The 25,806-nt window shown below is 40.9% G+C and overlaps 2 protein-coding genes across 2 annotated transcripts; one reads left to right on the forward strand and one right to left on the reverse strand.

The window, feature by feature from the left end:
* Positions 1 to 25,753, forward strand: LOC122623554. Its single transcript, XM_043802773.1, has 3 exons — positions 1 to 162; positions 25,224 to 25,536; positions 25,605 to 25,753. The coding sequence occupies exons 2-3, from the start codon at positions 25,482 to 25,484 to the stop codon at positions 25,751 to 25,753; spliced, it is 204 nt and encodes a 67-aa protein (XP_043658708.1). The 5' UTR covers positions 1 to 162; positions 25,224 to 25,481.
* On the reverse strand, positions 20,169 to 25,049 carry LOC122623553 (cytosolic endo-beta-N-acetylglucosaminidase). Its single transcript, XM_043802772.1, has 4 exons — positions 24,712 to 25,049; positions 22,370 to 22,607; positions 21,886 to 22,203; positions 20,169 to 21,447 (listed from the first exon to the last, which is right to left on the reverse strand). Exons 1-4 carry the CDS (start codon positions 24,962 to 24,964, stop codon positions 20,268 to 20,270), a joined length of 1,989 nt encoding a protein of 662 aa, XP_043658707.1. The 5' UTR covers positions 24,965 to 25,049; the 3' UTR covers positions 20,169 to 20,267.
* Positions 25,754 to 25,806: the final 53 nt, after the last annotated feature.

Here is a 25,806-nt window from a genome sequence, read left to right on the forward strand (position 1 = left end):
CCGCAGTCGGCTACTTGATATTCGATACCTCATACGCCCCGTTGGCCCGGTACAAGAATCGCACGAAACGCAGCGAAAGTGCGCCAACTTTCGGGCGAACTCAACTGAACTGAACTGAATTTGAAAGTGCGACAGGATAGGCGTTGTCTGGCCTCTTTGGAGGTGAGCGTTTGTCATCCCCGTGGATTTCGATTTATTATTTATAAACAGTGTCTCTGTTTTGCGGCGCAAACACTTTGCATAGTTAGATGGGCCAAGTGGTCCAAAAGCCATTTGCATGAATCTTTCATTTCATTACACTCTATGTTTGCCCCGGTCGAGCAATACGAATTATTGCAACGGATTTGAGAGACTTCCACTCCACATACGGCGTTTTTACGGTTTTCTAAGCCCCTCGAGTGTCTTTGTCCTTGTTCTCCCCAAATTGTGTCTTAGTTATTTGAGCGTTTATCTCACGCGTGGGTAACTCCTGCCAATGCCTTTGGCTTAAACCAGCACACACTCGTTTTGGCCATTACTTTGTCATTTGATAGGTCCTAGGTTTTGTGACCACAAATCAAAACACAGGATTCACTAGCAAAACATATACATATAGAGGGCAATAAAGAAGGAGTCTTTTGTAACCCAGTAGGGGCTATAAAACATAAATTAACTATCTTTTATGCCACCAAATGCTATTCAAATGTTACTATTTCTATGCCACAAAGTGCTATTCAAATATTACAATGTTACTAGTTTATGTTACTATTTCTATGTCACAAAGGGCTATTAAAGTATTACTATATCCATATATTTGTTGCTCTAATATTCAAATGTTTAAATGCAAGTTTTATATTTTCTAGATGTTAATTTTATAAGGGAAGTAAAAAATATACTATAATTTATCGTTAATTTGCAAAACAAATTCAATTTTGCAGCTATTACTAAAGTTTATCAACTTCTTATTAAGTTTTACTATTTATAGAACAACACGTCGCTTGATTGTAAGTCGATAAATATATTTCGCTATTGGAAATGGGCAAACATACTTTCACTGAGTACTTTTAAGTGTTTGATGAAAGATTCAAAGCACAATTAGTGGAAAATTCTTGGTATTTTGATGGGGTAAACTCGAGTTATCCGTGAATGCCAGCCATAACATTTCCATTGTCACTTTCAGTAAGAAGGGAAGAATGGGGAATAGCAGGCGACCCACACGTCGTATACTTAATATTTATGCCACATGGCTGCTTCTCATATTTGTGCACTCACAATTGTCGGAGCTGTAGCAGCGTTTCGGTAATCAGCCAGGTGAATTGCAACGCAGCTGACAATGCACCAGCCACGCCCATCGCCCCACCGCCGCCTCCTGACTGATTGGCTCCAATGCGGGATGAAAGAGCTGCATAATGCCGATCCAATCTTGCGTAGCAGCCAGCTAAACGTGTGTGTGTGTGTTTCAGTCGAAAAGGGTGCGGGAACTGGAAGCTGGGAAAATACAGGATCGGAAAATTCAGAAAAACGCTGGAACAGGCGTTGCCCGACATCATGAAAAATTCATGACGCATGCCAAGTGATTCATGGCGCCACCTGTCGAAACGCATGCATAATTGAAAACTGCATTGGCATCCACTGCAAAATGGCCAACGGCAGCAGGAATCTGGGCAAACAGCAGGCGTATCACTTGGAAAAGCCTCTATTAAATCATATACCGCTGCCTCTTCCCAGCCCATTTTCATGCCCTTTTCTCTCTGGCTAAAATGCAAAACATAGGTCGTTATTATTCTCTACCACAAAGTGAAGCTGACTGAAAGACAACATTCTTAAAACAATATTTTGCGGAAAAACATGAGAAATTGCTCAGCTAATATTCCTTGGATGTTTTAATGTGGCATGCAATCAATTAAAAATTATTACCTCGATAAAATGTACACGCAAAATGCAAACCACATTAATGTTTACACTACGAGCCAAGTATTGGAATATCTGAAACATTTATTGCTGCATTAATTCATGCAGTCATGAGTAACACGATTATTAATATTTTTATATTTTATATTATCAAATCTCTGACTCTTGGCAATCCGCTTCCCATATGTCGAAATATAGAGAGCTATGCAATCCAACTGTAATCTGGATATACATATATATATATATTTATATAAATTCCCCTTTTTTTAACAGCATTCTCTGTTTTTCGGCTGCTAGCATATAAAATGCACGTTGGGCTGGCGGGCAATAAATCTAACGATAATTTGATACGCCGAGTTTTACGACGCTTTCAACGACGCTTTCATTCGCTTGGCGGCCACCCCCTTGGCCATCAGGAGGTTAATGCCCCAAGTCGCTTGTCAGCACTGTAAACACTGCAAAGTGCCGGAGCCCTAAGCCCCCCGTTTCCAAAGCCCAAAGACGAGGGCCCTAAGTCCGCAGCTCCAGAGCTCCGCGGCTCCGGCTAAGCCAATTAAATTAGACGTCGGACTGTTAACTGTTGCATGTCTTTGGGGGCTTCGCTGGGCCATCGTGGGTTAATCGGGGGTTAAGCGGATGGGGCTCTACTTGCAACCATACAACCATTTGAACGACGTAATTCCCCAACATTGCGAATTAAAACAAGCAATTCGTTTTTAATTTCTGACATTCGCCATTAATGAATTTATTTAGTGGCTGACTTTCTTAATGGGAAATTATACCAATTTGAAATGCATAATGTGATATTATTATTTTATTTTCCATATTGACACTGCTAAAGAAAATTCTATCAATAAATGATTCTCAACAAGCCCAATGAAAATGATTATTATTATTATTATGCGAGTTTGTAACATTTTGGATTTATTTGCGTCAAACTTTTTAATAATTAACAAGTTATGTTGACTTTTCCAACTGCCCTTTAATAATGCTTGCAAATGCAGTCAGAGTTGTGAAATTTGAGTCATTTGCAAGTTTTTTGGAGAGAAAATCTTGAAGAAAATCTTTAGTTGATTGAAGTTTCCGCGGGGCAAGTCATCTTGTTCCGCATTTTCCGCATCCCTTTCTGCTTTTCTTTTTCTTGTAGATGGGCTTTTCCCAAGGGGTGACTTCAACTCATTTTGTGTGGGCTTTTCCGCGGCTGGGGAATTTCCCCGCCTTTCCTCAGCGCTTTTCACGGTTAAATGTCGCATACTTTCCGTTACTTGACGCATTTTTCGCGGCCTTTATCTAGCTTAAAATTGTTCATAAGTATTGCTAGAGCATCACAGTTTGTAAAATAATGACGTTAAAAGTATAATTTAAAGCAGTTAATAAGTTCCATCACATAAATGTTTTAAAATAATATATTTAATAAGCAGCTCACGTTGTTGGTCGAAAGAAGTTTGCACTTTGGCCCCGCTTTAATTGTGAGTCGCTCGTGGAAAACCCGCGGAAAAGTTCGGCAAAAATCGCTTGTTTTCCCCGAGAGGTCCCCCCAAAAATTAGACTACATTTTCGCCCCCCTTTAATTGTGTGCCATTCGTGGATTGCTTCCAAATCAGCGAAGGACGTAAGGACATAGGAGTGCCGGCAGATAGTTGGACAAAGTGCTAACCCCTTTTCTATGTTTTTCCATTATACATTTTCCCCGCTCCTCCACTCGTTTTACGTTCGCCCCACAGTGGCGTTCTCCCCAAAGTGGAGTACATGCCAGAGAACTGCAAAAATGGCATTTTATGATAACAAACGAAATAGATTTTGCCCAAAGTCTGTAGATAGCAACACAAAATAAATATTTCTTTTTTATATATTATATTATTTGCTTGGTTAAAATTTTTAATATTTGCTTCCCATATTTAACTTTATAAATGTATTATTATCTTTCTTTAAATGATACAAAAAACCAGAAGTAGTAGCCCCCTACGTAATACTTTCAGCTATCTTACTTATAATTTTATAATTTCACTTTGAATGCCAGCTAGAACAATGGAAATAGAATAGTGTTAATTAAGTATAAATATTATTTAATAATATATAAGATTGTTTAGCGGGTGCACTTAGAGTGCCGGTGCCTTGCTGCAGTTCTCTGGTACATGCATCCTCAATTATGCCATCGCCACAGCAACAGGCGTGATATGGAGTATGGTGGCCTTGTAGCCTTGTAACCCTGCCACTATTCGCCCACTTTCCCACTTTGCCACGCCCCCAAGCCCTATGTAACTCGTCAAACTCGAACTCAGACCGCGTCGAGTTTCATGGAGTTCATTAAGTATTTTAAATATGCATGAACATAATTTCGCCGTGCAACTGCCGGCGAGGACAAGCAGCTGTCTTGCTAATTGAAAGGGAATTTCACGCGGAGAACTGCAATGAAATAGACTTTAAGGTGTTTAAGTTTGAGCCAAATCTTCACCTGAAGCAGTTGAGAATAACCCAAGGAACTGTCATGAAAAAATCAAGTATAACAAGGAAAGGTCTTAATTGATTGTATAATTTTTCAAATATTTCCTTAACTGTTAGTATGTTTTCTCTCAGTGAGTGGATACGGATACCAGGGGCATTGTTAGTTTTTGTCTAATCCATATTTGTTCAAACAAAATGGTGAACACGTGGCGCACTCGTCAGGATCAGGTATATAGATATATATATGTGCTCCACAAGGAGCTGGGATTTCAATGGAGACGGGGGCGAAAAAGGATTCGGAGCAGAGAAAACAAGACGGGAAAGTTTCCCACCTTCTTCATTTTCCTTTCCACATTTTCCGCAATTTCTGTTGCCACTTGTTGAGAGTCGTTAATTTATGATGATTGCGAAAAGGAAAACTTCGGACCGGCAAGGCGAACTTTACATCCATTTTATTTTTCATTTTTATCTAGGCTCCGGTTTTGGGTTTTCAAGGATTTCTCGGTGGGCCGGTGGTTGAGTGTTCACAGTTTGCGATTTAACGAATCGACACGTGTTGGGTTTTCCCATTTTCTCAATTTCCCAGCTTCTATTATCGCGCCGCAATTTATTGCGCCTGTAACTTGTTCGTTCTGTAAACATTGACAACAATAATAGCATCTCGTATGGGACATCAAAGCGGCCTCAGATTCACGGATGGGGTTTTAAAAGTATCCTACGACTTTCCTTGATTTTAATTCATATACTTTAAGATGGCCTTAATAATAATGTGATGTAATAATGTAAGATCTGTAGCCACGGGAAAACATTTTAATCCCTCGAAAATGTCCGCGCACACGCCTCTGAAAATTCCACATTTAACGCGCGATAATGGGGCATGAGTCGTGCATTCGGAGGCATCTGTGCAGAAACCTGCAGATAATGCAAAACAGAACAATATAAACACGGGCCCTGTGGTTGCGAAATGGAAAATGGAAAAGTGCTGCCGGTGCTTCGTTGACAATGGAGGGGGAGAAGTCCTGTCTCTGCGCTTCTAGACAGCTTTGTTAGCACTTGAGACAGCGACCAAGCAAAACACAAAAGAGTGGACGGAACGCCACAGTCGAGTGCACGACTATGGGATACCTCTTAATCGGATAGGGGTATCTACTGCGAGTGCAGTAACTGAATGCCTTAACATGGCTCTTTCTAATGAACTTTTAGTTAACTGGCACCGTAACCCGTATGCACAGTACTCAGTGCTAAAAGTGCTTCAGGCGGAGAAGGCAAAGCAAAGTGGGCTGAAAAGTTGTGAAGGAGTCGGCAAACGATGTGATAGTCTCAAAGCAAACAGTATCCTTCGGGCCAGGAGATGAAGACGCAGATTACTGCGTGAGGAGTGTGAGCCAACGACATTTTGACCCAATTGCCGAGCAGTTCGCAGATGGAAGAAGGGACACAAGTACATTTGCTTTAGAACGGAATGAAAGCCATAAAGCCCAGTGAGACAAAGTGAAAACCACTTGAGACGACTTATCGCAGCTTTTGACCCCGGCCAACAGACCAATTGCCACATTTCTCTCTATTTGCATATATATACCATTTACCATTTACCATTTACCATGTACATGGCTGGTTAGTTCTTGGAACCTTTTAGTGGCTAATTAGGGCGTAAATCAGCCAGGCACTAACATTAATTGGCAATAATATTTATTCATCATGACAACTGCGAGACACCAACCCAGCCAACCGACCGCATAATTCCGAGATCCGAGAGTATGTGTCCTGGCCAAACAAGGACATACTTGCTTCGGTTGCCACATATTTGTGGGATGGCCGGGAAAGTATGTGGAATGTTTATTCTGCCTCCGAATGGGCGAACAATTTGTTCAGCCCTTACGCATAAATTTGGTTTCGTTTAGCCAAAGAGCTGTGTGCATATTATTTTTGGGCAATTGTGTATACAATTTGGTATATGCCGAGATTCCGCAGCGATTTACAGCACATTTTGGCAGGAATATAAATTAAAGGTTTAAGACTGGCGAAAGCATCATATTTTTACCATCAAATATTTATAAGGCAATCCAGAGCTGCGAAAGGTCAAATAAATGAGCCCTTTGAACCTCAGTTCAGTTTTCCTTTGGAAAACACAACCAAAAAAAATCCAGTTACCACTCGTGAAAAACTTGGCAATTTGTTTACTGTTGGCCGTGTCACCTGCTTACATGCATAAAATGTGGCAGGTACTTGGTTGCCTTCACAGTTTCTCCGTCAGCAGACTTACTCACTTTCCTGCTCACTTCGCAAATGCCGTGGAAAATGCCGGAAAAGTCCCCCCACCCACCGAAACTGGTTCCCTGCCAGAGACGTCTTACAATTCATTTGGCTGCTAATTGTTTGTCGAGCGTCTTTTTGGCAGTTCGTTGGCTGTTTTTTCCGAGCGGAGTTCGGAGTTCATTACTCAAGTCGCTCAAAATGGAGGAGTGACCCAAAGAAATGGCATTGCTTAAAACAAGCATTTCATTTCGAATTTCAAACTTGTTTGCTACTTGCTTGTTGGCAGGGCAAGAACATCATTTGTCACATGTCGTACTGTTTTCATACTTTTTCACTCAAAATCCCAGAAATCCCATTTTAAGGATGGCATTTGGCAAACGGGGAAATGTGGCAAAATCAATCCAGTGAAATTGAAGTCAGCTTCAATGCCGCACGCAACTCCAGAAATTGCTGCCATTTTGTAAGTAATCCCCAAATTTGGTTAAGCTTTTGCGGAACTTTCGCATTCAGAATTCATAATTCACTTGCCAAACTACCGCATTATTCACTGGAATTGGCAACTTTCACTGGCCATCACAGCACCATATACACTCGTATCTGGCTCTCTGGTTTTGGCCAAGTTCCCTGGCGAAACTTTCGGAGTTCGCAAACTGCAGCTGCAGCTGCAACAGCTCACTGCCACATTCACTGCCGGATCTGTCTAATTAATTTTCGGGTGGCTGCCTCTTTGCCTTCTTGCCACTCTGCCCCGATCCCTCTATCACCGAGTATTATTATTATGCTGTCCCTCTGGGGACTTACTGTCCAGTTATCATAAGCTGACATGGACGATGTCCAGGCATGGGGCATAAATGTAATTACTGATTACTGACTTTGCTACACAGGCCCCCCTCCCCCCCGAGTGAAATAAAACGATTTCCGTGGCACCACGAAGGGGCAATGTCCTTGAGCGAGATGCCGCATATGCCGCTCGCTGGTGAAAAACCAATTCCAATATGCTAAATCATGTTAAATCACCTCGAATTCTAGTTATGAAAATATTTCAGAATATCCGTGGTAATTTAAAAATATTCAAAATATCCGTGGTAATTTAAAAATATTTAAAATAGGCATAGTGAATTGGGATTTAATATGCAAAATGTTGCGACTCTCAAGCTCAATTTTCGGCATCACTGTGAAGAGAGTGAAAGTGGGGAAGGGGGCATGGGGAAATGGGGAAATGCAATTTTCCCACAAACAAACAAATCTGCGTGTGTGCCAGCTGAAAAGTTAATTAAAACACAATGCACCATTTGCAAAATTCTAGAAAGGAAACGGATAGGGGTTACGCATAAAACGCATGTGCTGCGAATTTCGCGCGCATTTTCCATTTTCCATTTCCCAGGCCAGCGCTTGGAAACTTTTGCCGAACGTCGCAAATAATTTAAGGAAATGCGCCGCTGAGCTGGAAAATGTCACTTAAAAAGTTTTTGTTTTTGTCTTTGTCGCCCGCAGTAGCCTACTTCCCAGGGCTTTTCCACGAAAATTTTAATTGAAACAGTCAGCGTTGGGGAAAGTGAGGAAAACTGCATTGTCGCCAACGAAATGTGGGCGTTGGCCAAATGTAATTCATTCAACGCACACACACACTCGCAATGTCACTCAAGATGGCACATCGAACAGGTGATTGGCACTCGGAAAGGTCCTTTGATCGGGAAACACGCCTCAGGACACACACGCACACACATTTATTGTTTAATTGTATTATGCGGTTATCCTGACACTGAAAGTGAAGCGATGCGTCAACAAAACAGTTTGGCTGCGAAATCTTAGACAAATACTGGCTGACAATCAGCAGTTGAAACAGCTACATAATTGTCATTCAATATTTAGTTGGGCAAACAATTTAGGTTTAGTAATACTGACAGGAAATTGTCAGAAAAATGTCCCTCTGCGATTCCCATGACATTTATTTGATTAACTCAATTTTTGACAAGAAAATAAGAGAGAGAATGTCACGTAGAGTGAAATCTGAAGTGAAGTTAACTGGTTGAGAGGTTTGAGCTTATGTAAGCTCCTTGTGCGATTCCCGCCGGACTGAGCATAAATGCAGGATTATCCTTCCGGTTGCAATCGCATTCTCGGCGACCTTCAACTTCAATGCCTCACTTCCGGCTGAAACCCATCGTTTTCTGTGACTTCAACAGGGCTTTTCGGGCGAACTCAGCTGGCAAGGTCCTGGCTGCGACCTTGTCCAGGACAGGCAGTTGGCAAGTGGCTGCTATCTGGGTGACTGCTGTCCTGGCAACAATGTCCCAATGTCCTGGCATCGGTTCCTGACAGTTAGTCAGTGTCAGGCCGTGATTCCGCCGCCTCTGCCCCCTCTGCCCCTCGGACCCGAAGATCCTGTGATTTATGCGCCCCTTTGCATATGTCGCCGCCACTCGGTCACGTCGGAAACGCTGCCAGGACACACACACACAGGACACACTACGTGCACACATCTCCCTGTTATGAGCAAAAAAGAGCCGCAGATAGGCCAGTCACCCACACCCAGACATCTGGCCCCTTTTGAGCCCTTATTTATGGCAGCGTTTCAGTTACGGCTACTGTCCTTTCCCCCCCAAAAAAAAAGACGGCCAGTTTGCTATTATAAAAAAGTGCGTGTCTCGTAAACAACAATGTCATTATAATAAACAAACTCCCCGTTCGCAGAAGGCACAGAAATAGTTGGAGAACATTTCACTACACAACTTTTCGAAGGCATCTCAGCTTCAAAGAGTTCCAATTAAATTTCACCTAACAAATAATAATTTTTTAATAGTAAATAGATGTATAAATTATTCTTTATTTTCTAGTTTTATCACTGCAAATATAAATTCATTTGTTCGAATATAAAATATATATTTCAGCTAAAAGCTTGCCAAAATAAACGAACTGTCTTAACGCATTAAGTAGTAAAATCTTATGGCATATTGTGCTATTTTTATCCCTGTTTATGCGTGTGTGTTTCCTGCCTTTTCTCATCAACACGAAGTCGAAGGAAAAGCGGAAAAATCGGCGGGTTGGGGTGGCGGGAAACTTCACATCATTTTCGCGCTGGCAAAACTTGCCCCGACGATGTTTGCTTTTTATAGCCAAACAACAAGGACAGCGAGTGACGTCAAAGTGCTGCTCAAACTGTGCGACAGCGACATCCTTTTGCCTGCAAATCACTCGGCCAACAAGCGCCATTTTGCCATTTTGCCATCTTGCCAAGTTGCCGCAGCTAAAATGGTTAAACTAATTGATGAGGCCATTAAGAATTAAGAAAAAGGCTGGCAAAGGCGCATAAAAAATACAAGAGGGAAACCAAGAAAAATCCCTCAAGTTCTCCGACTATAAGACAGCAATCTTCGTCCTTTAAATAACAGTTAACAAGTAGATAGCAATTTAAGATACACCTCAGAGGGCTGGAGAAATGCTCCGCTAATGGAATTAATTATTGCGAAGGGTATTCTGTAATCAACTCGAGCAATTTAAAGATAACAAAAAAACAAGCGAAAGAAGAGCGAAGGGAAAATCTTGACGGAAAAGTCCTGGCTGCATGGGTGGCGATGGGGGTGAAAGGGGGCTCCACTTCCTCTGCAGTTAAGACTCTTTGTCAGCCTGATAAATGACATGTTATTGAGTGACGTTGAGCTGCTTGCATTCGGTTGCATTTGAGTTGAACTGGAAGAGCAAATGCCATGTGTAGAGCAAAAGGAGATTTCAGATCTGACTGAATAAGAACTTTAGAACACTTAAATTGAAATTTGCATTTTCTGCAGTTTTACATTGTAGTTTTGCCTTAAATGGGCTTGTCAGAAAGTTCAGAAAAAATCGGAAAATGCCAGCAAATGCTGTTACAGTAGATTTAGCTAGAAGAGCTGCAATTGCGGGTCATAAAATCGAAACATTAATGGTTTTCCAGGCAACAAAGTGGAGAATTCCTATTGCTGTTCAGCAAACACAATAACAAAGTCGTCCAAAAATACTGATATTTAAATCGCAAAAAAACAGAAAATCAATTTTCGGCCAAAATCCAAAAATCATCATGAAAAATTGGAAAAAATTTTAAAAAAAAATCCTTTTTTTTTGGTAAACACAGTTTGATTGGAAATTTAATTACGAATTCAACGAGATATGACTTTCCATATTTGGACCAATATTTCGAATGCTGTAATAAAAATAGTGAAAATAAAGTTCACAAAAAAACAGAAAAACGAATTTCGGCAAAAATTCAATATTTACGATTGGGATTTTCGGTATAACTTGGCCAAAAATGGTCGGAAAGTTAAATAAATTACATTTTTGTACTCCTAATTACCAATACTAACCAAACATATTACTTTTGGACCGACTTTGTCAAAATAATTTTTGGCCAAATTTTCGCATTTTTTGTAAGGGGTACCATCATCAAAATTTGCAAAAAAATGGAAAAAAAATTTAATTTTTTCTGTGAACACAGTTTTGTTGGAAATTTAATTACGAACTCAACGAGGTATAACATTCCATATTTGGACCAATATTTCGAATGTTCTGATCAATATAGTGATATTTAAATCGCAAAAAAACAGAAAACTGATTTTCGGCAAAAATTCAATATTTACGATTGGTATTTTCGGTATAACTTGGCTGAAAATGGTCAGAATGCAAAAATAATTACAGTTTTTTACTCCTAATTACCAATACTAACCAACTATATCACCTTTAGACCGACTTTGTTAAAATAATTTTTGGCCAAATTTTCGCATTTTTTGTAAGGGGTACCATCATCAAAATTTGCAAAAAAATGGAAAAAAAATTTAATTTTTTCTGTGAACACAGTTTTGTTGGAAATTTAATTACGAACTCAACGAGGTATAACATTCCATATTTGGACCAATATTTCGAATGTTCTGATCAAAATAGTGATATTTAAATCGCAAAAAAACAGAAAACTGATTTTCGGCAAAAATTCAATATTTACGATTGGTATTTTCGGTATAACTTGGCTGAAAATGGTCAGAATGCAAAAATAATTACAGTTTTTTACTCCTAATTACCAATACTAACCAACTATATCACCTTTAGACCGACTTTGTTAAAATAATTTTTGGCCAAATTTTCGCATTTTTTGTAAGGGGTACCATCATCAAAATTTGCAAAAAAATGGAAAAAAAATTTAATTTTTTCTGTGAACACAGTTTTGTTGGAAATTTAATTACGAACTCAACGAGGTATAACATTCCATATTTGGACCAATATTTCGAATGTTCTGATCAATATAGTGATATTTAAATCGCAAAAAAACAAAAAACTGATTTTCGGCAAAAATTCAATATTTACGATTGGTATTTTCGGTATAACTTGGCTGAAAATGGTCAGAATGCAAAAATAATTACAGTTTTTTACTCCTAATTACCAATACTAACCAACTATATCACCTTTAGACCGACTTTGTTAAAATAATTTTTGGCCAAATTTTCGCATTTTTTGTAAGGGGTACCATCATCAAAATTTGCAAAAAAATGGAAAAAAAATTTAATTTTTTCTGTGAACACAGTTTTGTTGGAAATTTAATTACGAACTCAACGAGGTATAACATTCCATATTTGGACCAATATTTCGAATGCTGTGATAAAAATAGTGAAAATAAAGTTCACAAAAAAACAGAAAAACGAATTTCGGCAAAAATTCAATATTTACGATTGGTATTTTCGGTATAACTTGGCTGAAAATGGTCAGAATGCAAAAATAATTACAGTTTTTTACTCCTAATTACCAATACTAACCAACTATATCACCTTTAGACCGACTTTGTTAAAATAATTTTTGGCCAAATTTTCGCATTTTTTGTAAGGGGTACCATCATCAAAATTTGCAAAAAAATGAAAAAAAAATTTAATTTTTTCTGTGAACACAGTTTTGTTGGAAATTTAATTACGAACTCAACGAGGTATAACATTCCATATTTGGACCAATATTTCGAATGTTCTGATCAAAATAGTGATATTTAAATCGCAAAAAAACAGAAAACTGATTTTCGGCAAAAATTCAATATTTACGATTGGTATTTTCGGTATAACTTGGCTGAAAATGGTCAGAATGCAAAAATAATTACAGTTTTTTACTCCTAATTACCAATACTAACCAACTATATCACCTTTAGACCGACTTTGTTAAAATAATTTTTGGCCAAATTTTCGCATTTTTTGTAAGGGGTACCATCATCAAAATTTGCAAAAAAATGGAAAAAAAATTTAATTTTTTCTGTGAACACAGTTTTGTTGGAAATTTAATTACGAACTCAACGAGGTATAACATTCCATATTTGGACCAATATTTCGAATGTTCTGATCAATATAGTGATATTTAAATCGCAAAAAAACAGAAAACTGATTTTCGGCAAAAATTCAATATTTACGATTGGTATTTTCGGTATAACTTGGCTGAAAATGGTCAGAATGCAAAAATAATTACAGTTTTTTACTCCTAATTACCAATACTAACCAACTATATCACCTTTAGACCGACTTTGTTAAAATAATTTTTGGCCAAATTTTCGCATTTTTTGTAAGGGGTACCATCATCAAAATTTGCAAAAAAATGGAAAAAAATTTAATTTTTTCTGTGAACACAGTTTTGTTGGAAATTTAATTACGAACTCAACGAGGTATAACATTCCATATTTGGACCAATATTTCGAATGTTCTGATCAAAATAGTGATATTTAAATCGCAAAAAAACAGAAAACTGATTTTCGGCAAAAATTCAATATTTACGATTGGTATTTTCGGTATAACTTGGCTGAAAATGGTCAGAATGCAAAAATAATTACAGTTTTTTACTCCTAATTACCAATACTAACCAACTATATCACCTTTAGACCGACTTTGTTAAAATAATTTTTGGCCAAATTTTCGCATTTTTTGTAAGGGGTACCATCATCAAAATTTGCAAAAAAATGGAAAAAAAATTTAATTTTTTCTGTGAACACAGTTTTGTTGGAAATTTAATTACGAACTCAACGAGGTATAACATTCCATATTTGGACCAATATTTCGAATGTTCTGATCAATATAGTGATATTTAAATCGCAAAAAAACAAAAAACTGATTTTCGGCAAAAATTCAATATTTACGATTGGTATTTTCGGTATAACTTGGCTGAAAATGGTCAGAATGCAAAAATAATTACAGTTTTTTACTCCTAATTACCAATACTAACCAACTATATCACCTTTAGACCGACTTTGTTAAAATAATTTTTGGCCAAATTTTCGCATTTTTTGTAAGGGGTACCATCATCAAAATTTGCAAAAAAATGGAAAAAAAATTTAATTTTTTCTGTGAACACAGTTTTGTTGGAAATTTAATTACGAACTCAACGAGGTATAACATTCCATATTTGGACCAATATTTCGAATGTTCTGATCAATATAGTGATATTTAAATCGCAAAAAAACAGAAAACTGATTTTCGGCAAAAATTCAATATTTACGATTGGTATTTTCGGTATAACTTGGCTGAAAATGGTCAGAATGCAAAAATAATTACAGTTTTTTACTCCTAATTACCAATACTAACCAACTATATCACCTTTAGACCGACTTTGTTAAAATAATTTTTGGCCAAATTTTCGCATTTTTTGTAAGGGGTACCATCATCAAAATTTGCAAAAAAATGGAAAAAAAATTTAATTTTTTCTGTGAACACAGTTTTGTTGGAAATTTAATTACGAACTCAACGAGGTATAACATTCCATATTTGGACCAATATTTCGAATGTTCTGATCAATATAGTGATATTTAAATCGCAAAAAAACAAAAAACTGATTTTCGGCAAAAATTCAATATTTACGATTGGTATTTTCGGTATAACTTGGCTGAAAATGGTCAGAATGCAAAAATAATTACAGTTTTTTACTCCTAATTACCAATACTAACCAACTATATCACCTTTAGACCGACTTTGTTAAAATAATTTTTGGCCAAATTTTCGCATTTTTTGTAAGGGGTACCATCATCAAAATTTGCAAAAAAATGGAAAAAAAATTTAATTTTTTCTGTGAACACAGTTTTGTTGGAAATTTAATTACGAACTCAACGAGGTATAACATTCCATATTTGGACCAATATTTCGAATGTTCTGATCAATATAGTGATATTTAAATCGCAAAAAAACAAAAAACTGATTTTCGGCAAAAATTCAATATTTACGATTGGTATTTTCGGTATAACTTGGCTGAAAATGGTCAGAATGCAAAAATAATTACAGTTTTTTACTCCTAATTACCAATACTAACCAACTATATCACCTTTAGACCGACTTTGTTAAAATAATTTTTGGCCAAATTTTCGCATTTTTTGTAAGGGGTACCATCATCAAAATTTGCAAAAAAATGGAAAAAAAATTTAATTTTTTCTGTGAACACAGTTTTGTTGGAAATTTAATTACGAACTCAACGAGGTATAACATTCCATATTTGGACCAATATTTCGAATGTTCTGATCAATATAGTGATATTTAAATCGCAAAAAAACAGAAAACTGATTTTCGGCAAAAATTCAATATTTACGATTGGTATTTTCGGTATAACTTGGCTGAAAATGGTCAGAATGCAAAAATAATTACAGTTTTTTACTCCTAATTACCAATACTAACCAACTATATCACCTTTAGACCGACTTTGTTAAAATAATTTTTGGCCAAATTTTCGCATTTTTTGTAAGGGGTACCATCATCAAAATTTGCAAAAAAATGGAAAAAAAATTTAATTTTTTCTGTGAACACAGTTTTGTTGGAAATTTAATTACGAACTCAACGAGATATGACTTTCCATATTTGGACCAATATTTCGAATGCTGTGATAAAAATAGTGAAAATAAAGTTCACAAAAAAACAGAAAAACGAATTTCGGCAAAAATTCAATATTTACGATTGGTATTTTCGGTATAACTTGGCCAAAAATGGTCGGAAAGTTAAATAAATTACATTTTTGTACTCCTAATTACCAATACTAACCAAACATATTACTTTTGGACCGACTTTGTCAAAATAATTTTTGGCCAAATTTTCGCATTTTTTGTAAGGGGTACCATCATCAAAATTTGCTAAAAATGTGAAGAAAATAGAATTTCAATTTGTAAACACAGTTTGATTGGAAATTTAATTACAAATTCAGCGAGATATGACATTCCATATTTGGACCAATATTTTAAATGTTCTGATCAAAATACTGATATTTAAATCGCAAAAAACAGAAAATCAATTTTCGGGCAAAATCCAAAAATCATCATCAAAAATTGGAAAAAATTTGAAAAAAAAAGTCCAAGGTGCCTGTGCCTGTTGCATTTTCCATCTGCTTTTCCCCGGTCATAATAACCCTGCTCCTGCGTCCTGCGTCCTTCGGTGGCAGTTGTTTGCCCAACTGATTGCCGACTGGAATGCTAAAACGCAAACAATTGTTCAACGTCAGCAGAATAAACTGCTCAATGCCCGATATAGACGGCAGATCCGGCAGATACGGAGAATTCGGAGGATATGGAGGATAAGAAGGATACGGAGGATACGTTTATGGCGGATGGATGCGAGACGGATGGTCGTCACACCGAAGGCGAAATAATGAATGTTTAGCCAAAGCGGCGTCGGCAAACAAGAGAAATGTGCTTTTGTGTTCGGGGAAATGCGCCAGAAATCCTTTTCAATATCCTGTTATTACTTGTTGGCACAGGGTGTTTTGATTTTAGGCGCATCTTGTATTTATTTAAAAGGGTTTTGCTTACTTTAATTTGATTTACAAACCATTTTCAACTTCCCTAATAGTTTAAGGGGGTCTATTCTCATTAGGGACTATGTCAAGCCAACCATAAATGCATTTTCACACACTTTCCCCCTGTTTTTTTTCTCCGCTTAGAACACGCAAAAAATGCTTGGCAAAGGGTGGGAAATGTGGGCCAAGCCAAATACATGGCCGAAATATTTTTTTTTGCTCTTGTGCTGTTTTGTTTGTTTGCTTGTGATTTTGTTGGCCATGTGGAAAAGTTATGAGGCGCCGCGAGGGCCAAACACACGCACACATCCTGAGGACAAGGAGGATGGCCAGGCCTCAAGGATTTGACGCTCTGCTGCCTGCGAAAAAGGAGAAAATCTGGAAAAATGTGCAGAGCGAGTGAGTTAGTGCATTTTCACCCGATTTCCCAATAAGTTCGCCAGTGGATTTGCGGCCACAGCGCGGAAATCTATTACGTCCCACAGCTTCCACTCTGCCATCAGCGTGTGTGAAATGGATACAGATACAGAGATACAGCTACAGATACAGAGATACAGATTTGTGGTCTTTAATCAGTGATGGCTAATGAAAATTGAAGACCATGTTTGCGAACATGGCAATAAATGCGCATATATACGCATTATGACCTGTCCAACACTTGATGCATGGCTTAAAAGGTTAAAAGGCCAAAAGGCCACCAGCCAAACAGCGTTTTGACCCAAATCATGTTCAGCGGCCTGGTGTTGTGGCCAAAGTGAAACCCATTTACCAGAGCCAGAATGGAATTTAGGCAGCGATGGTGGACTTTGTGGGGTTTCATCCAGAAGTGGCTTATGCTCCAAAGTCAGCATCCTGGAATGAGTAATCGGTTTAAATCGGTAATTGTACAAAAGCAAAAATTGTGAAAAATATAAAATATATCCAATAAATCATTATGAAATGAAAAATAGTAAAAGATTATCAAATGCCGGAAGAACCTGTCAAATAAACACATTGTTTAATTAATCTTTGCCTTAAACAACTGTTCATTGGTCATTGATGGGAATCACATTCCCTCATTCCTTATTCCCCTATTGGAATTTGATGAGTTGCAAGGACGAAGTAAAAGGATTTCGCTGGGGTTTCGTCCTGTGGTTCCGATCACTTTGCCGCCGGCTCAATGCGAGTAATCAACGCCACGCCCCAGAAAGTAGGCTTTAATTTATGCTGATGCGGCATACGAGGAAATCAGAAAACTCATTAGTGTGTGTGTGTATGTTTGAACGTGTGCGTGCGTGTTGGCCACATTAATGGCGCCACATACGCCCACAATTGAACCGAAAGCGGGGCGTGGCAGCTGCTGTGCGTGGCGGTAATTTAAAATTGCATATCGCCGCACACTCGACATTAAGTTGATTTCGCACGGCGACAATTGCATCTCCGGCAATCTGCAAACGGATACGACAATTAGGCTGAAATGCTGCACTGCTGCGCCGAGAAATGTGGCTCAAATAGGTGGCTAAAAGGAGGGGGGGAGGGAGAGATGACTCTGCTCTTTTCCCATTTCCCGCGGGATATTTATTATTTCATGGATGGCCAAGTGATTGCTCTTGCCTTCTTCTGTCTTTCTGTTTTCCTTTGTCCTAATTTATGACTTTTTGACATCCGAGATGTTTGAGGGCTGTGGAAAATCATTTGGCACACTAGAATAATAGAAATATATATCTTCTCTGTGAGATATTTGCACAGCAATGTTAAATGTTTGGTTTTTCATAACACCTAATTGGATTTTCAAATAAATCTCGCCCAGAAACTGTGCATATTTCAGCACTGATATTTGATATTTGATTCCGCCTCATTTGCATTTCGTTTCAGTGCAGTTCGGTTCAGTTAAAATCAAAGAGTAAAAAGCCGGACCACCGCAAATTGCATTTTCGAGTTACAATGGCCGACAGATACATTCGCATCTCGACCTGCTGGCATATTCAATTTCAATTTGAATTTAAATTCCCATTTACATTTCGCAATTCCATTTAAATGCATAAAATCGTAGCCCGAAATCAACATGCCCCCTAATGTGCCACCTGTCCCCTGCAATTCAGCTACCAAAAAATCCGTATCTAGGTCATGCCCCCAAGCTTGTTTGGCTGCTCCCCCATTTTTCAACGCTTTTTGTTGCAATAAATTGCTTAAACATGAGCACTCCCCTGACCACTGCGAGAATTTAAAGCGAAGGGGTTGCTCCCTTTTTTTATTTCGAGGGAATCTAGTTCTGCAAGTGAAAGGGCTTTTGAAATGGCCGAATTCAAAATCGTATTTTCCTGGCTAATGAAAGGCATTCCAGATTGCTGGCAGCTCAAACAAAAGTTGCAGTCTCAGTAAACAACTCAAATTGAAGTATGTAAATGAATAAAAGGAATGGAGATTGCTGCTTGTTTCATTTTTTCTGATTGCATTTGTTCGTCATTTGTTCAATTTTGCCGAACATTTCGGGGACTTATCTATTCCCATTTCGCATCATATTTCCATTTGCAAATTCAGCAGCTAAATCAATGCATTCCCGCTGATGACGTTAATCACTGCGAAATGCGGTCAGTGGCAGTGGCAGTGATGGGCGGCGTGGGCGTGGCTAATTGCGACAGCAAAACATAAATCCAGCAAAAACGCTGACAGCCCGAGAAAGAGGGCGTGGCAGTGGGAGGCAAACAGGGGGCTGCTATAGTACTTGCAATGAAAGGGAGGAAGGGGAGAAAGATGACTTAGCACCCCGCTGGGCCGGAAATGCCCCGCGTTTTTTCAACTTCCGCTTCGGCGCCCCCGAAAAGGCGCGGAAATTCAAAGCAGCCTCGCTGAAGAGGAAGGCCGAGAGCCAAAGTTAAACAGAAAGCGGAGAACTAAACAAATAAAATGGCATAAAAGTGGGGGGAAATGTAGGGAAAACGTCGGGGGAAAATGTCGGGGATTGCAGATGCTGTCATGCAAACGGAAATGATGTCAACAGTGTGCGTCGTCTGAAAATCTGCATTAAAAATGTCGAAAAATTACTCAGCCAAGGCTGCTGGGCGAGGGGGGTGGGCGGGAAAAAAGGGGCGGGGAAAATATCAGAAAAGGTGTTAGAGCACAAATTTGAGTGGTGAAAATTTAAATGCAAATTTTGCGGTCAGTTGGTCACGTTTTGCTGCAAAGTACACATAAATTTCAAATTAAAAACCGTTTACATGGCGATTTTTTTGTATTTAGAGCTCCACCATAATGGATAATTATTTATGCAGCAGCACAAACCAGATATAAAATGCTAATTGCTTTGATTAACTTTGCGTGCAACTGGCAAAAAGTGATTACCATTTAACGTAATGCACAACATAATTAGATTTAAATCATACAATTTGCTCAAAAAACCTGATTGAACAGACTATATTTTATTCCGCATAATTCGTCCAAGAACACAGTTTCAAAGTCACGATTTGGGGGCCAGACAGCTTGGCAGTCTCCCAGTTTGAGGGCCACTGGAGCGGAGCCAAGTGAAGTGAAGTGAAGTGTGGTTGAGTGATGTGGCCAAGTGCCAGGAGCGCCCGCTAAGCGATTGAAGCCAGTTTCTGCCGGAGGAGCTCCAGGATGCGTGAGTCAGCCGCCGGCGGTCGTCACAAATGCCAGAATGGGCCCTGATTAATGACTGCCAATGGCAGAGTCACCAAAAAATGGGTGAAGATTACTTAAACAGCGGTTTTTTATGGCCATCAAGCCAATTTCACTACGGAGCAGCATCTCCAGCAAAAACTGTTTGATCTTTGCGTTAAAATGTGATGCTAAATCTTGTAGTTTTTATAGTTGCATTCTCAACAATTTCGTTCACTTTTTTATTACTGCGAACTTACTTTATTAGTTACTAGTAGTAACTTACTACATAAACAAAGGAATTCTTATTATTTAAGCAAACTTGAGCTTCAAGTTCGCTGCTCATTCCACATGCGCTTGCCGTAGACCGGAATGTCTGTCCACGAGCCCCTCAAATCCTCCAGCGACAGAGCGTCCACATAGACGACACCCAGCTTGGCCTGCGTGCTCGACTCCGCTGGCCGCCGGCACATAACTCCGATGTCCTGCACCCTGACGGGTCCATCGAACTTGACCAGATAGTGGCGCACCTGCCAGCCCGCTGCCAAGGATCTGCTGTCCTGGCGCAAGCGGGAAAGGCCGCTGGGCGGGTCTCGTTCGAGGGGCGAAAGGTAGCAGCGTTGTGGCGCAACAATGGAGCCTTCGTAGTCGCCGCAGAATAGGTACAGGTCCTCGTCATTCCTACGCAGCGGTGTCACTTGCAGCAGCAGGTCAAACGTGGTGGCCGCGGCATCGCCGTCGATTTTGAAAACATAACTCAGGAGCAGAACGCCGAGGGCCAGTTCAAAGTCCGTGACAAAAAGCCGGAAGGCACGCTCGTAGTTGGTCACCAGCAGGGAGCAGCCGCCCGAGTAGGCCTCGTCGAAGTGATGCACTGCATTCCTGTCCAGCGGCACCGACGGCTGCAGCGATTGCCGCGACAGATTGAAGAAGGGGCTCTCCTCGCCCGCAATCCTCGCGCCACGCTCGAATTCCAGGCGACCGGAACCGACGCAGAAGTCCGTGAAGAAGGGCAGCGAACGGTACGGATGCGTGGCCAAGGTGGGCCAAATGCGCGCCCACCACGCCTCGTTTCTGGCCAAGAAGGACGCGTTCACCTGGTCATCTCCGCGCGGATTCTTGATATTGTACCCAAAGCGATGGAGGGTCTCGAAGGTCCAGCCGGGTGCAAAGATGCCCGCCGAGAAGCCGCTGTTCGCAATGAGCTCCATGGTCTCCACACTCTGGAAGCCGCCCCTGCGACTCCTTCCGAAGACATCCAGTCCCATGAAGACCCGATGCCGGTGCGCCTGCTCCCTCGCTGCCTGCTGGGCACTCCGCTCCAAGTGGCCCTCGTCCCAGGCGTAGTTTATGAGCGTTCCATGGCTGCGTCGAAAGAACTCCGCGTTGCGCGAGTTCAGCTCGTTCTGCCACCGGAGCTGGCCGTCCTCCGTAACGCTGTCGTACCAAAAGACACGTCCGTGTGGCACACGTGACTCCGTGGCCGTCGTCAGCTGCCGGACAAAGCGGCTGGGGAAAAGGGAAACGGCATAATGGGATTATCAGAATTCGATGTCCAAGCTACGGATTAGGTTATGCGCCCAATACTCTTTATGAGATGCTCTTCCCACTTATTGGGAAATATTGAAATTCCACACGGATGTTATCTTACATGCAACTTGTGCAAAGTGCAATAAGTCAACTGGCTTGTGGTGTGGAAATGGAGGAGCTCGTTGTGCTTTTGACAGTTCATGATGGATGGAATTGGAGAAGCTGTTGATAAATTGGACAGCTGATACACGAGCAAAGTTTGCTACTATCAAATATGTCAAATTGTTGCCAAGGCGCTGATAGAAAGCAGCTTTTCATGTAAACCCTCGCATTCTACAACTTTCACTAACTCACAGCTTGTGTGCGCCGTTTAAAGAGTTAAAATAGACTCTATTTGGGATGGACATGAGTACTCACTACAGACTGGGCATTTTGCTCTGGGGAACCGTCACCTCCACGTTGACCAGCCAGCCCTCGAAGCCGAAGTGCTCGCAGAGACGGGTTAGGGCCTCCACGGTGCCCTCGACACTCTCCTCGGTGGCCAGGAACTCGTCCAGCCGTGCGGTGGCCTCCACGATGAACGTGCCCAGCACCGGAACTCCGTGGCGATGGGCGGCATTCAGCCAACCGCAGGGCGGAATGGTCACGTAGTCGTGGCTGAAGTAACAGAAGTAATCCACGGCTGACCAGTGCACGAATCGATAGTCGTCGTACTTCTGGGAGCTGTGAAAGTGCCTGAAAGAGTGCGGAAACCCATTAAAAACTTCATTTGCCGACCTCTCTGGTCTGCAAGTTGAATGGAACTGCAGTTTCTGCGGTGCGTATTCATTAGCACAATTTCGATTGCATTCGAAGAGGGAAAAGCGAAATTCGTGTAACTTGGCGGTGTTTAAGGACTCACCGATCCTCGAGGTAGTTGCCCATCATGTCGTGGCAGACGAGCAGCTCCCTGCGACTATCCTCGGTCACCGGGCGCCGTCCGCTGCCCACGAAGTCCGCCTGGCGGTCCAGATAGACGGCCGCCGCCCGCACGCTGGTGTCCAGTGGCTGGACATACTGGCGCCAGTCGATGTCCCTGCTCCGCACCCGGAACTCCAGCAGCTGGCGGTTGTCCTTGATGGGCTCCGCCTCCAGTTGGGCTGCAAGTGCGGCGGATATGTGAGCTCCACGTCGTGCGGACATTCTAAGTCTAAGTCTTCTAAGAGACTTCTAAGATCTTTCCGCGGATGCGAGCCGCTCGAGGGCTCAGTGGACAATGGACAATGGGGAATGGAGAATCGAGCTAGCTAATGGGTTTTTATATCTCGAATACTAGCGCCTCGCCATGAAATGGCAATGGGTGGGAGTTCGTTTTTGCACTGGCAAAAAAGAGTGTGGCTATTTCTGAAACTGTATGTGCTTTAAGTGCCTAAAAAGCGACCTATTTATTCACTGCAAGGGGTAATTGGATTTCATGGAATATCCTTATTCTGTAATACTCTGCATACTGTTATATTCAAAAACCCATAAATTGAACTAGCGAAACTAGTGAATTTTATAAGCTAATTACCAGGCTTTAGTAGCATTTTTACAACTCTCGTAAAACGAATTTAAGTTCATTTTTCCGGATAAGCACTTGGAGTTTTTCAATTTTCGCATTCGCCACTTGACCCGCGGAATTTGTCACGGTCAAACTGGCGAGCTGGTTATTATTTCCGCCAGATAAATTCAATGGCGATTAAATGCAGCTGTTATGCAAATGCTTGCTCCAATTAAACTATAGTATTCAGTGCCATGCATAATCTATACGATTTTTACTCCAGCTGAGCATATGTTTAGAAAATCGAAATCTCACTTTGAGCAATCTAATATCCATGCTATGAATAATTATCCTGTTTATGCCACTCAATATAAATGAATATTATAATAATATTCAAGAGCAGGAGTAGTGCTGGAAATTAGCAATCTTAATGAGCTGGTGCAGCAGCAGCAGCTAAGCAGAAAAGATGGGCGGTCTATAAGTCAATTTAATCGCGGTTAACGGGGGCAGTGGGGGGTTAAGTTAACCCATGCTTGCTGCTGGCTGCTGCAGTTGGCGCTTTTCAATTAGCCCACGCCGCCGGCAGCGTCAACTGCACTTAATGCGCGGTTAAATAATGGGCAAACGCTTTATTTTCATTACCACGCAGGCTGCAGGCAGGAGTTTCCCCTAAAGCTCGCCATTTTCCGGGGGAAATCCAAACCAAAGCGAAGCGAAAACAAATGATTCCGTTATCGCCCTTATCGCAACTCGCAACTTGCAACTTTTGGGTTGCACAATTTCTGGTACGTGAGCCCCGAAAAGGGCAGCGTTGCATGGCGTTGTTTTTCGGGCATGAATTATTCAAGTCGAATGGCAAGTGTGGCTTTAACTTCACTAACGGGTTTCGGGTTTTGGGCATTGGGCTTTGGGCCTGGTCAAAAGCGACCTTCGCACTCATTTCGATTGCAGTTGCAGTTTCTGAATGTGCAGCTTTGGAAGCGGAAGGATGCGCTGCTTCCTGTTGTGTTTGCTGCTGCACTGCGAGAAACTATTGCCCCACAAGCAATGAAAGGAAAGAAGGGGAAAATCCTTTAATAAATATGCAGTTTAATAAGCAGTGGAATCAGCAGTTGCAACTTTCTTATAGTGTTATTATTTTAAAACCATTATTTCTTTATTTAGGGTTGCGTTTTTCTCAGTGTGCTCGGGCGAAACTTTTTGCTACTGCAGCAGATATGCCAGGGAAGCGGGGAGGGGGGGAAGGGGGGAAGCCTGGCGTTTTCATGCAATTTGTGCCTGGGCGCAACTTTAATCTATCACGGATGCCAGGATATGGATTCTGGCCAGGAACAATCCGTGCATGCGAATGATCCCAGTGTGTGGTCACTATCTTGGGTCAGAGAAAGGGGCAAGAAGGACACGCCTAAACGATTCTTGATGGACACAAAGTGCTATTACGTGTACTTTCAAAACGAATGAAGAATTCAGTAATCGTGGCAAATTTCATAGTTTCAACTTGCAAAAGTAAACAAAGAAATCCGTTATCAGTGGAATGAGGAATAGAGAGCTCTAAAGATAAGGTTTATCTTATGAACTAACTATCTTCAATTTGTACTATTTTTACTATTTTATTTCTAATATATTTCATATCAAATTTATATTAGTATCACTGCTCCGTAGAAAATATACGCAGTGCGAAAGAGATGGATTTATGTGGGAGGGAGTGAAAGAGACGGACTTACGGCATCTACAGGTGTTTGGGTCCCGGCACTTTTCCCGTTGCACTGTCTCTTTCCCGCATGCTTGCTCCCTTTCCTCCTTTTCTTCCTCTTTCCCGCGCCCGACGACTTCCTCTTCTATTCCCCTCTTCTTCTCGGAAACAACTGCTTCTTCTTCAGCTGGAATGCCGGCGATTTTGTCCTTTTCTCGCTCTATTTCACTGTTTTCCATCACTTTGCTGCAGTTTTCCAGTACTCTAGACTCCAAGTTGTCCATCTTGCACTTTGCAGCAGTTAATTTTGAGCCAAAAGTGCAAAACAAAGCAACAAACAAATCGGAGAAGACTAATATTTTTATTTACTCGAAAACAGCTGACTACTCAACTCTTCCTCTTCCCCGCCAGTGCTGTAAAACGGGTGAGGAAGTGCTGCAAAACAGCGCAGCCCGCGAAAATTTGAATAGCACTGAAAATCACACAGAAAAGAACGTTTGTAATGATTTTGCTCTAATTACGTTTTCTGTTCACCAATTTCAGGTCCTGCTGGCGCCAAGCAGCGCCCTTGAGCAACGCGAAATGCGGCCGCACACATAAATTGCAATTAAGCGAGGGCAAACGAATTGAAGAACAGAAGGAGAAACACAAGGAGAGAAGCAGTGAAATTGCCGCACCATCTGCAATAGCAACAACTAGCGCGTCGAAACTTTGCTGGCCAGCGAGCCAAGTGGCCAAGTGGCCAAACATAAATAAGGAGCGCGCACATTTATCTATCACTTGGGCGGAACTTTTCGCAAAATGCCAGCGGGTCGAGTGGCTGGCAAGGCCGGCTACTCCAATCACTACTATAATGGTAAGTTCTCAGCTTATTTGGGTTGTCTTTTCTTAACGTTGATTTGTTCTGCTCGATGGCAATTGCAGGACGCTCCTACGTGGGCATCAACGAGGAGATCATGTGGGTGAGCATCGGCATGGGCGTGACCATTGTGCTCCTGATCACGATCGCCCTGTGCTACATTGCGCGCGAGAAGTGCCAGAAGCGGCAGCGGGAGTACTACGTGACCGCATAGTTGTTGTACGCGGCCTGCCAAACGACGGAGCAGCCGGTGCATACCCGGGATCG

Source organism: Drosophila teissieri, chromosome X, assembly GCF_016746235.2.
Source record: "Drosophila teissieri strain GT53w chromosome X, Prin_Dtei_1.1, whole genome shotgun sequence".
In the NCBI taxonomy this organism is placed as follows: Eukaryota; Metazoa; Arthropoda; class Insecta; order Diptera; family Drosophilidae; genus Drosophila; species Drosophila teissieri.

Bases quoted from the DNA above. Each gene is read 5' to 3' on its own strand.
- LOC122623553 (XM_043802772.1), bottom strand. From the start codon at position 24,964: ATGGACAACTTGGAGTCTAGAGTACTGGAAAACTGCAGCAAAGTGATG. The intron at 22,608-24,711 runs GTAAGTCCGTCT...CCGCACTTGCAG, and splicing joins CCCAAACACCTGTAGATGCC to CCCAACTGGAGGCGGAGCCC. The intron at 21,448-21,885 runs GTGAGTACTCAT...CCTTTTCCCCAG, and splicing joins AGCAAAATGCCCAGTCTGTA to CCGCTTTGTCCGGCAGCTGA.
- LOC122623554 (XM_043802773.1), top strand. From the start codon at position 25,482: ATGCCAGCGGGTCGAGTGGCTGGCAAGGCCGGCTACTCCAATCACTAC. The intron at 25,537-25,604 runs GTAAGTTCTCAG...TGGCAATTGCAG, and splicing joins CTCCAATCACTACTATAATG to GACGCTCCTACGTGGGCATC.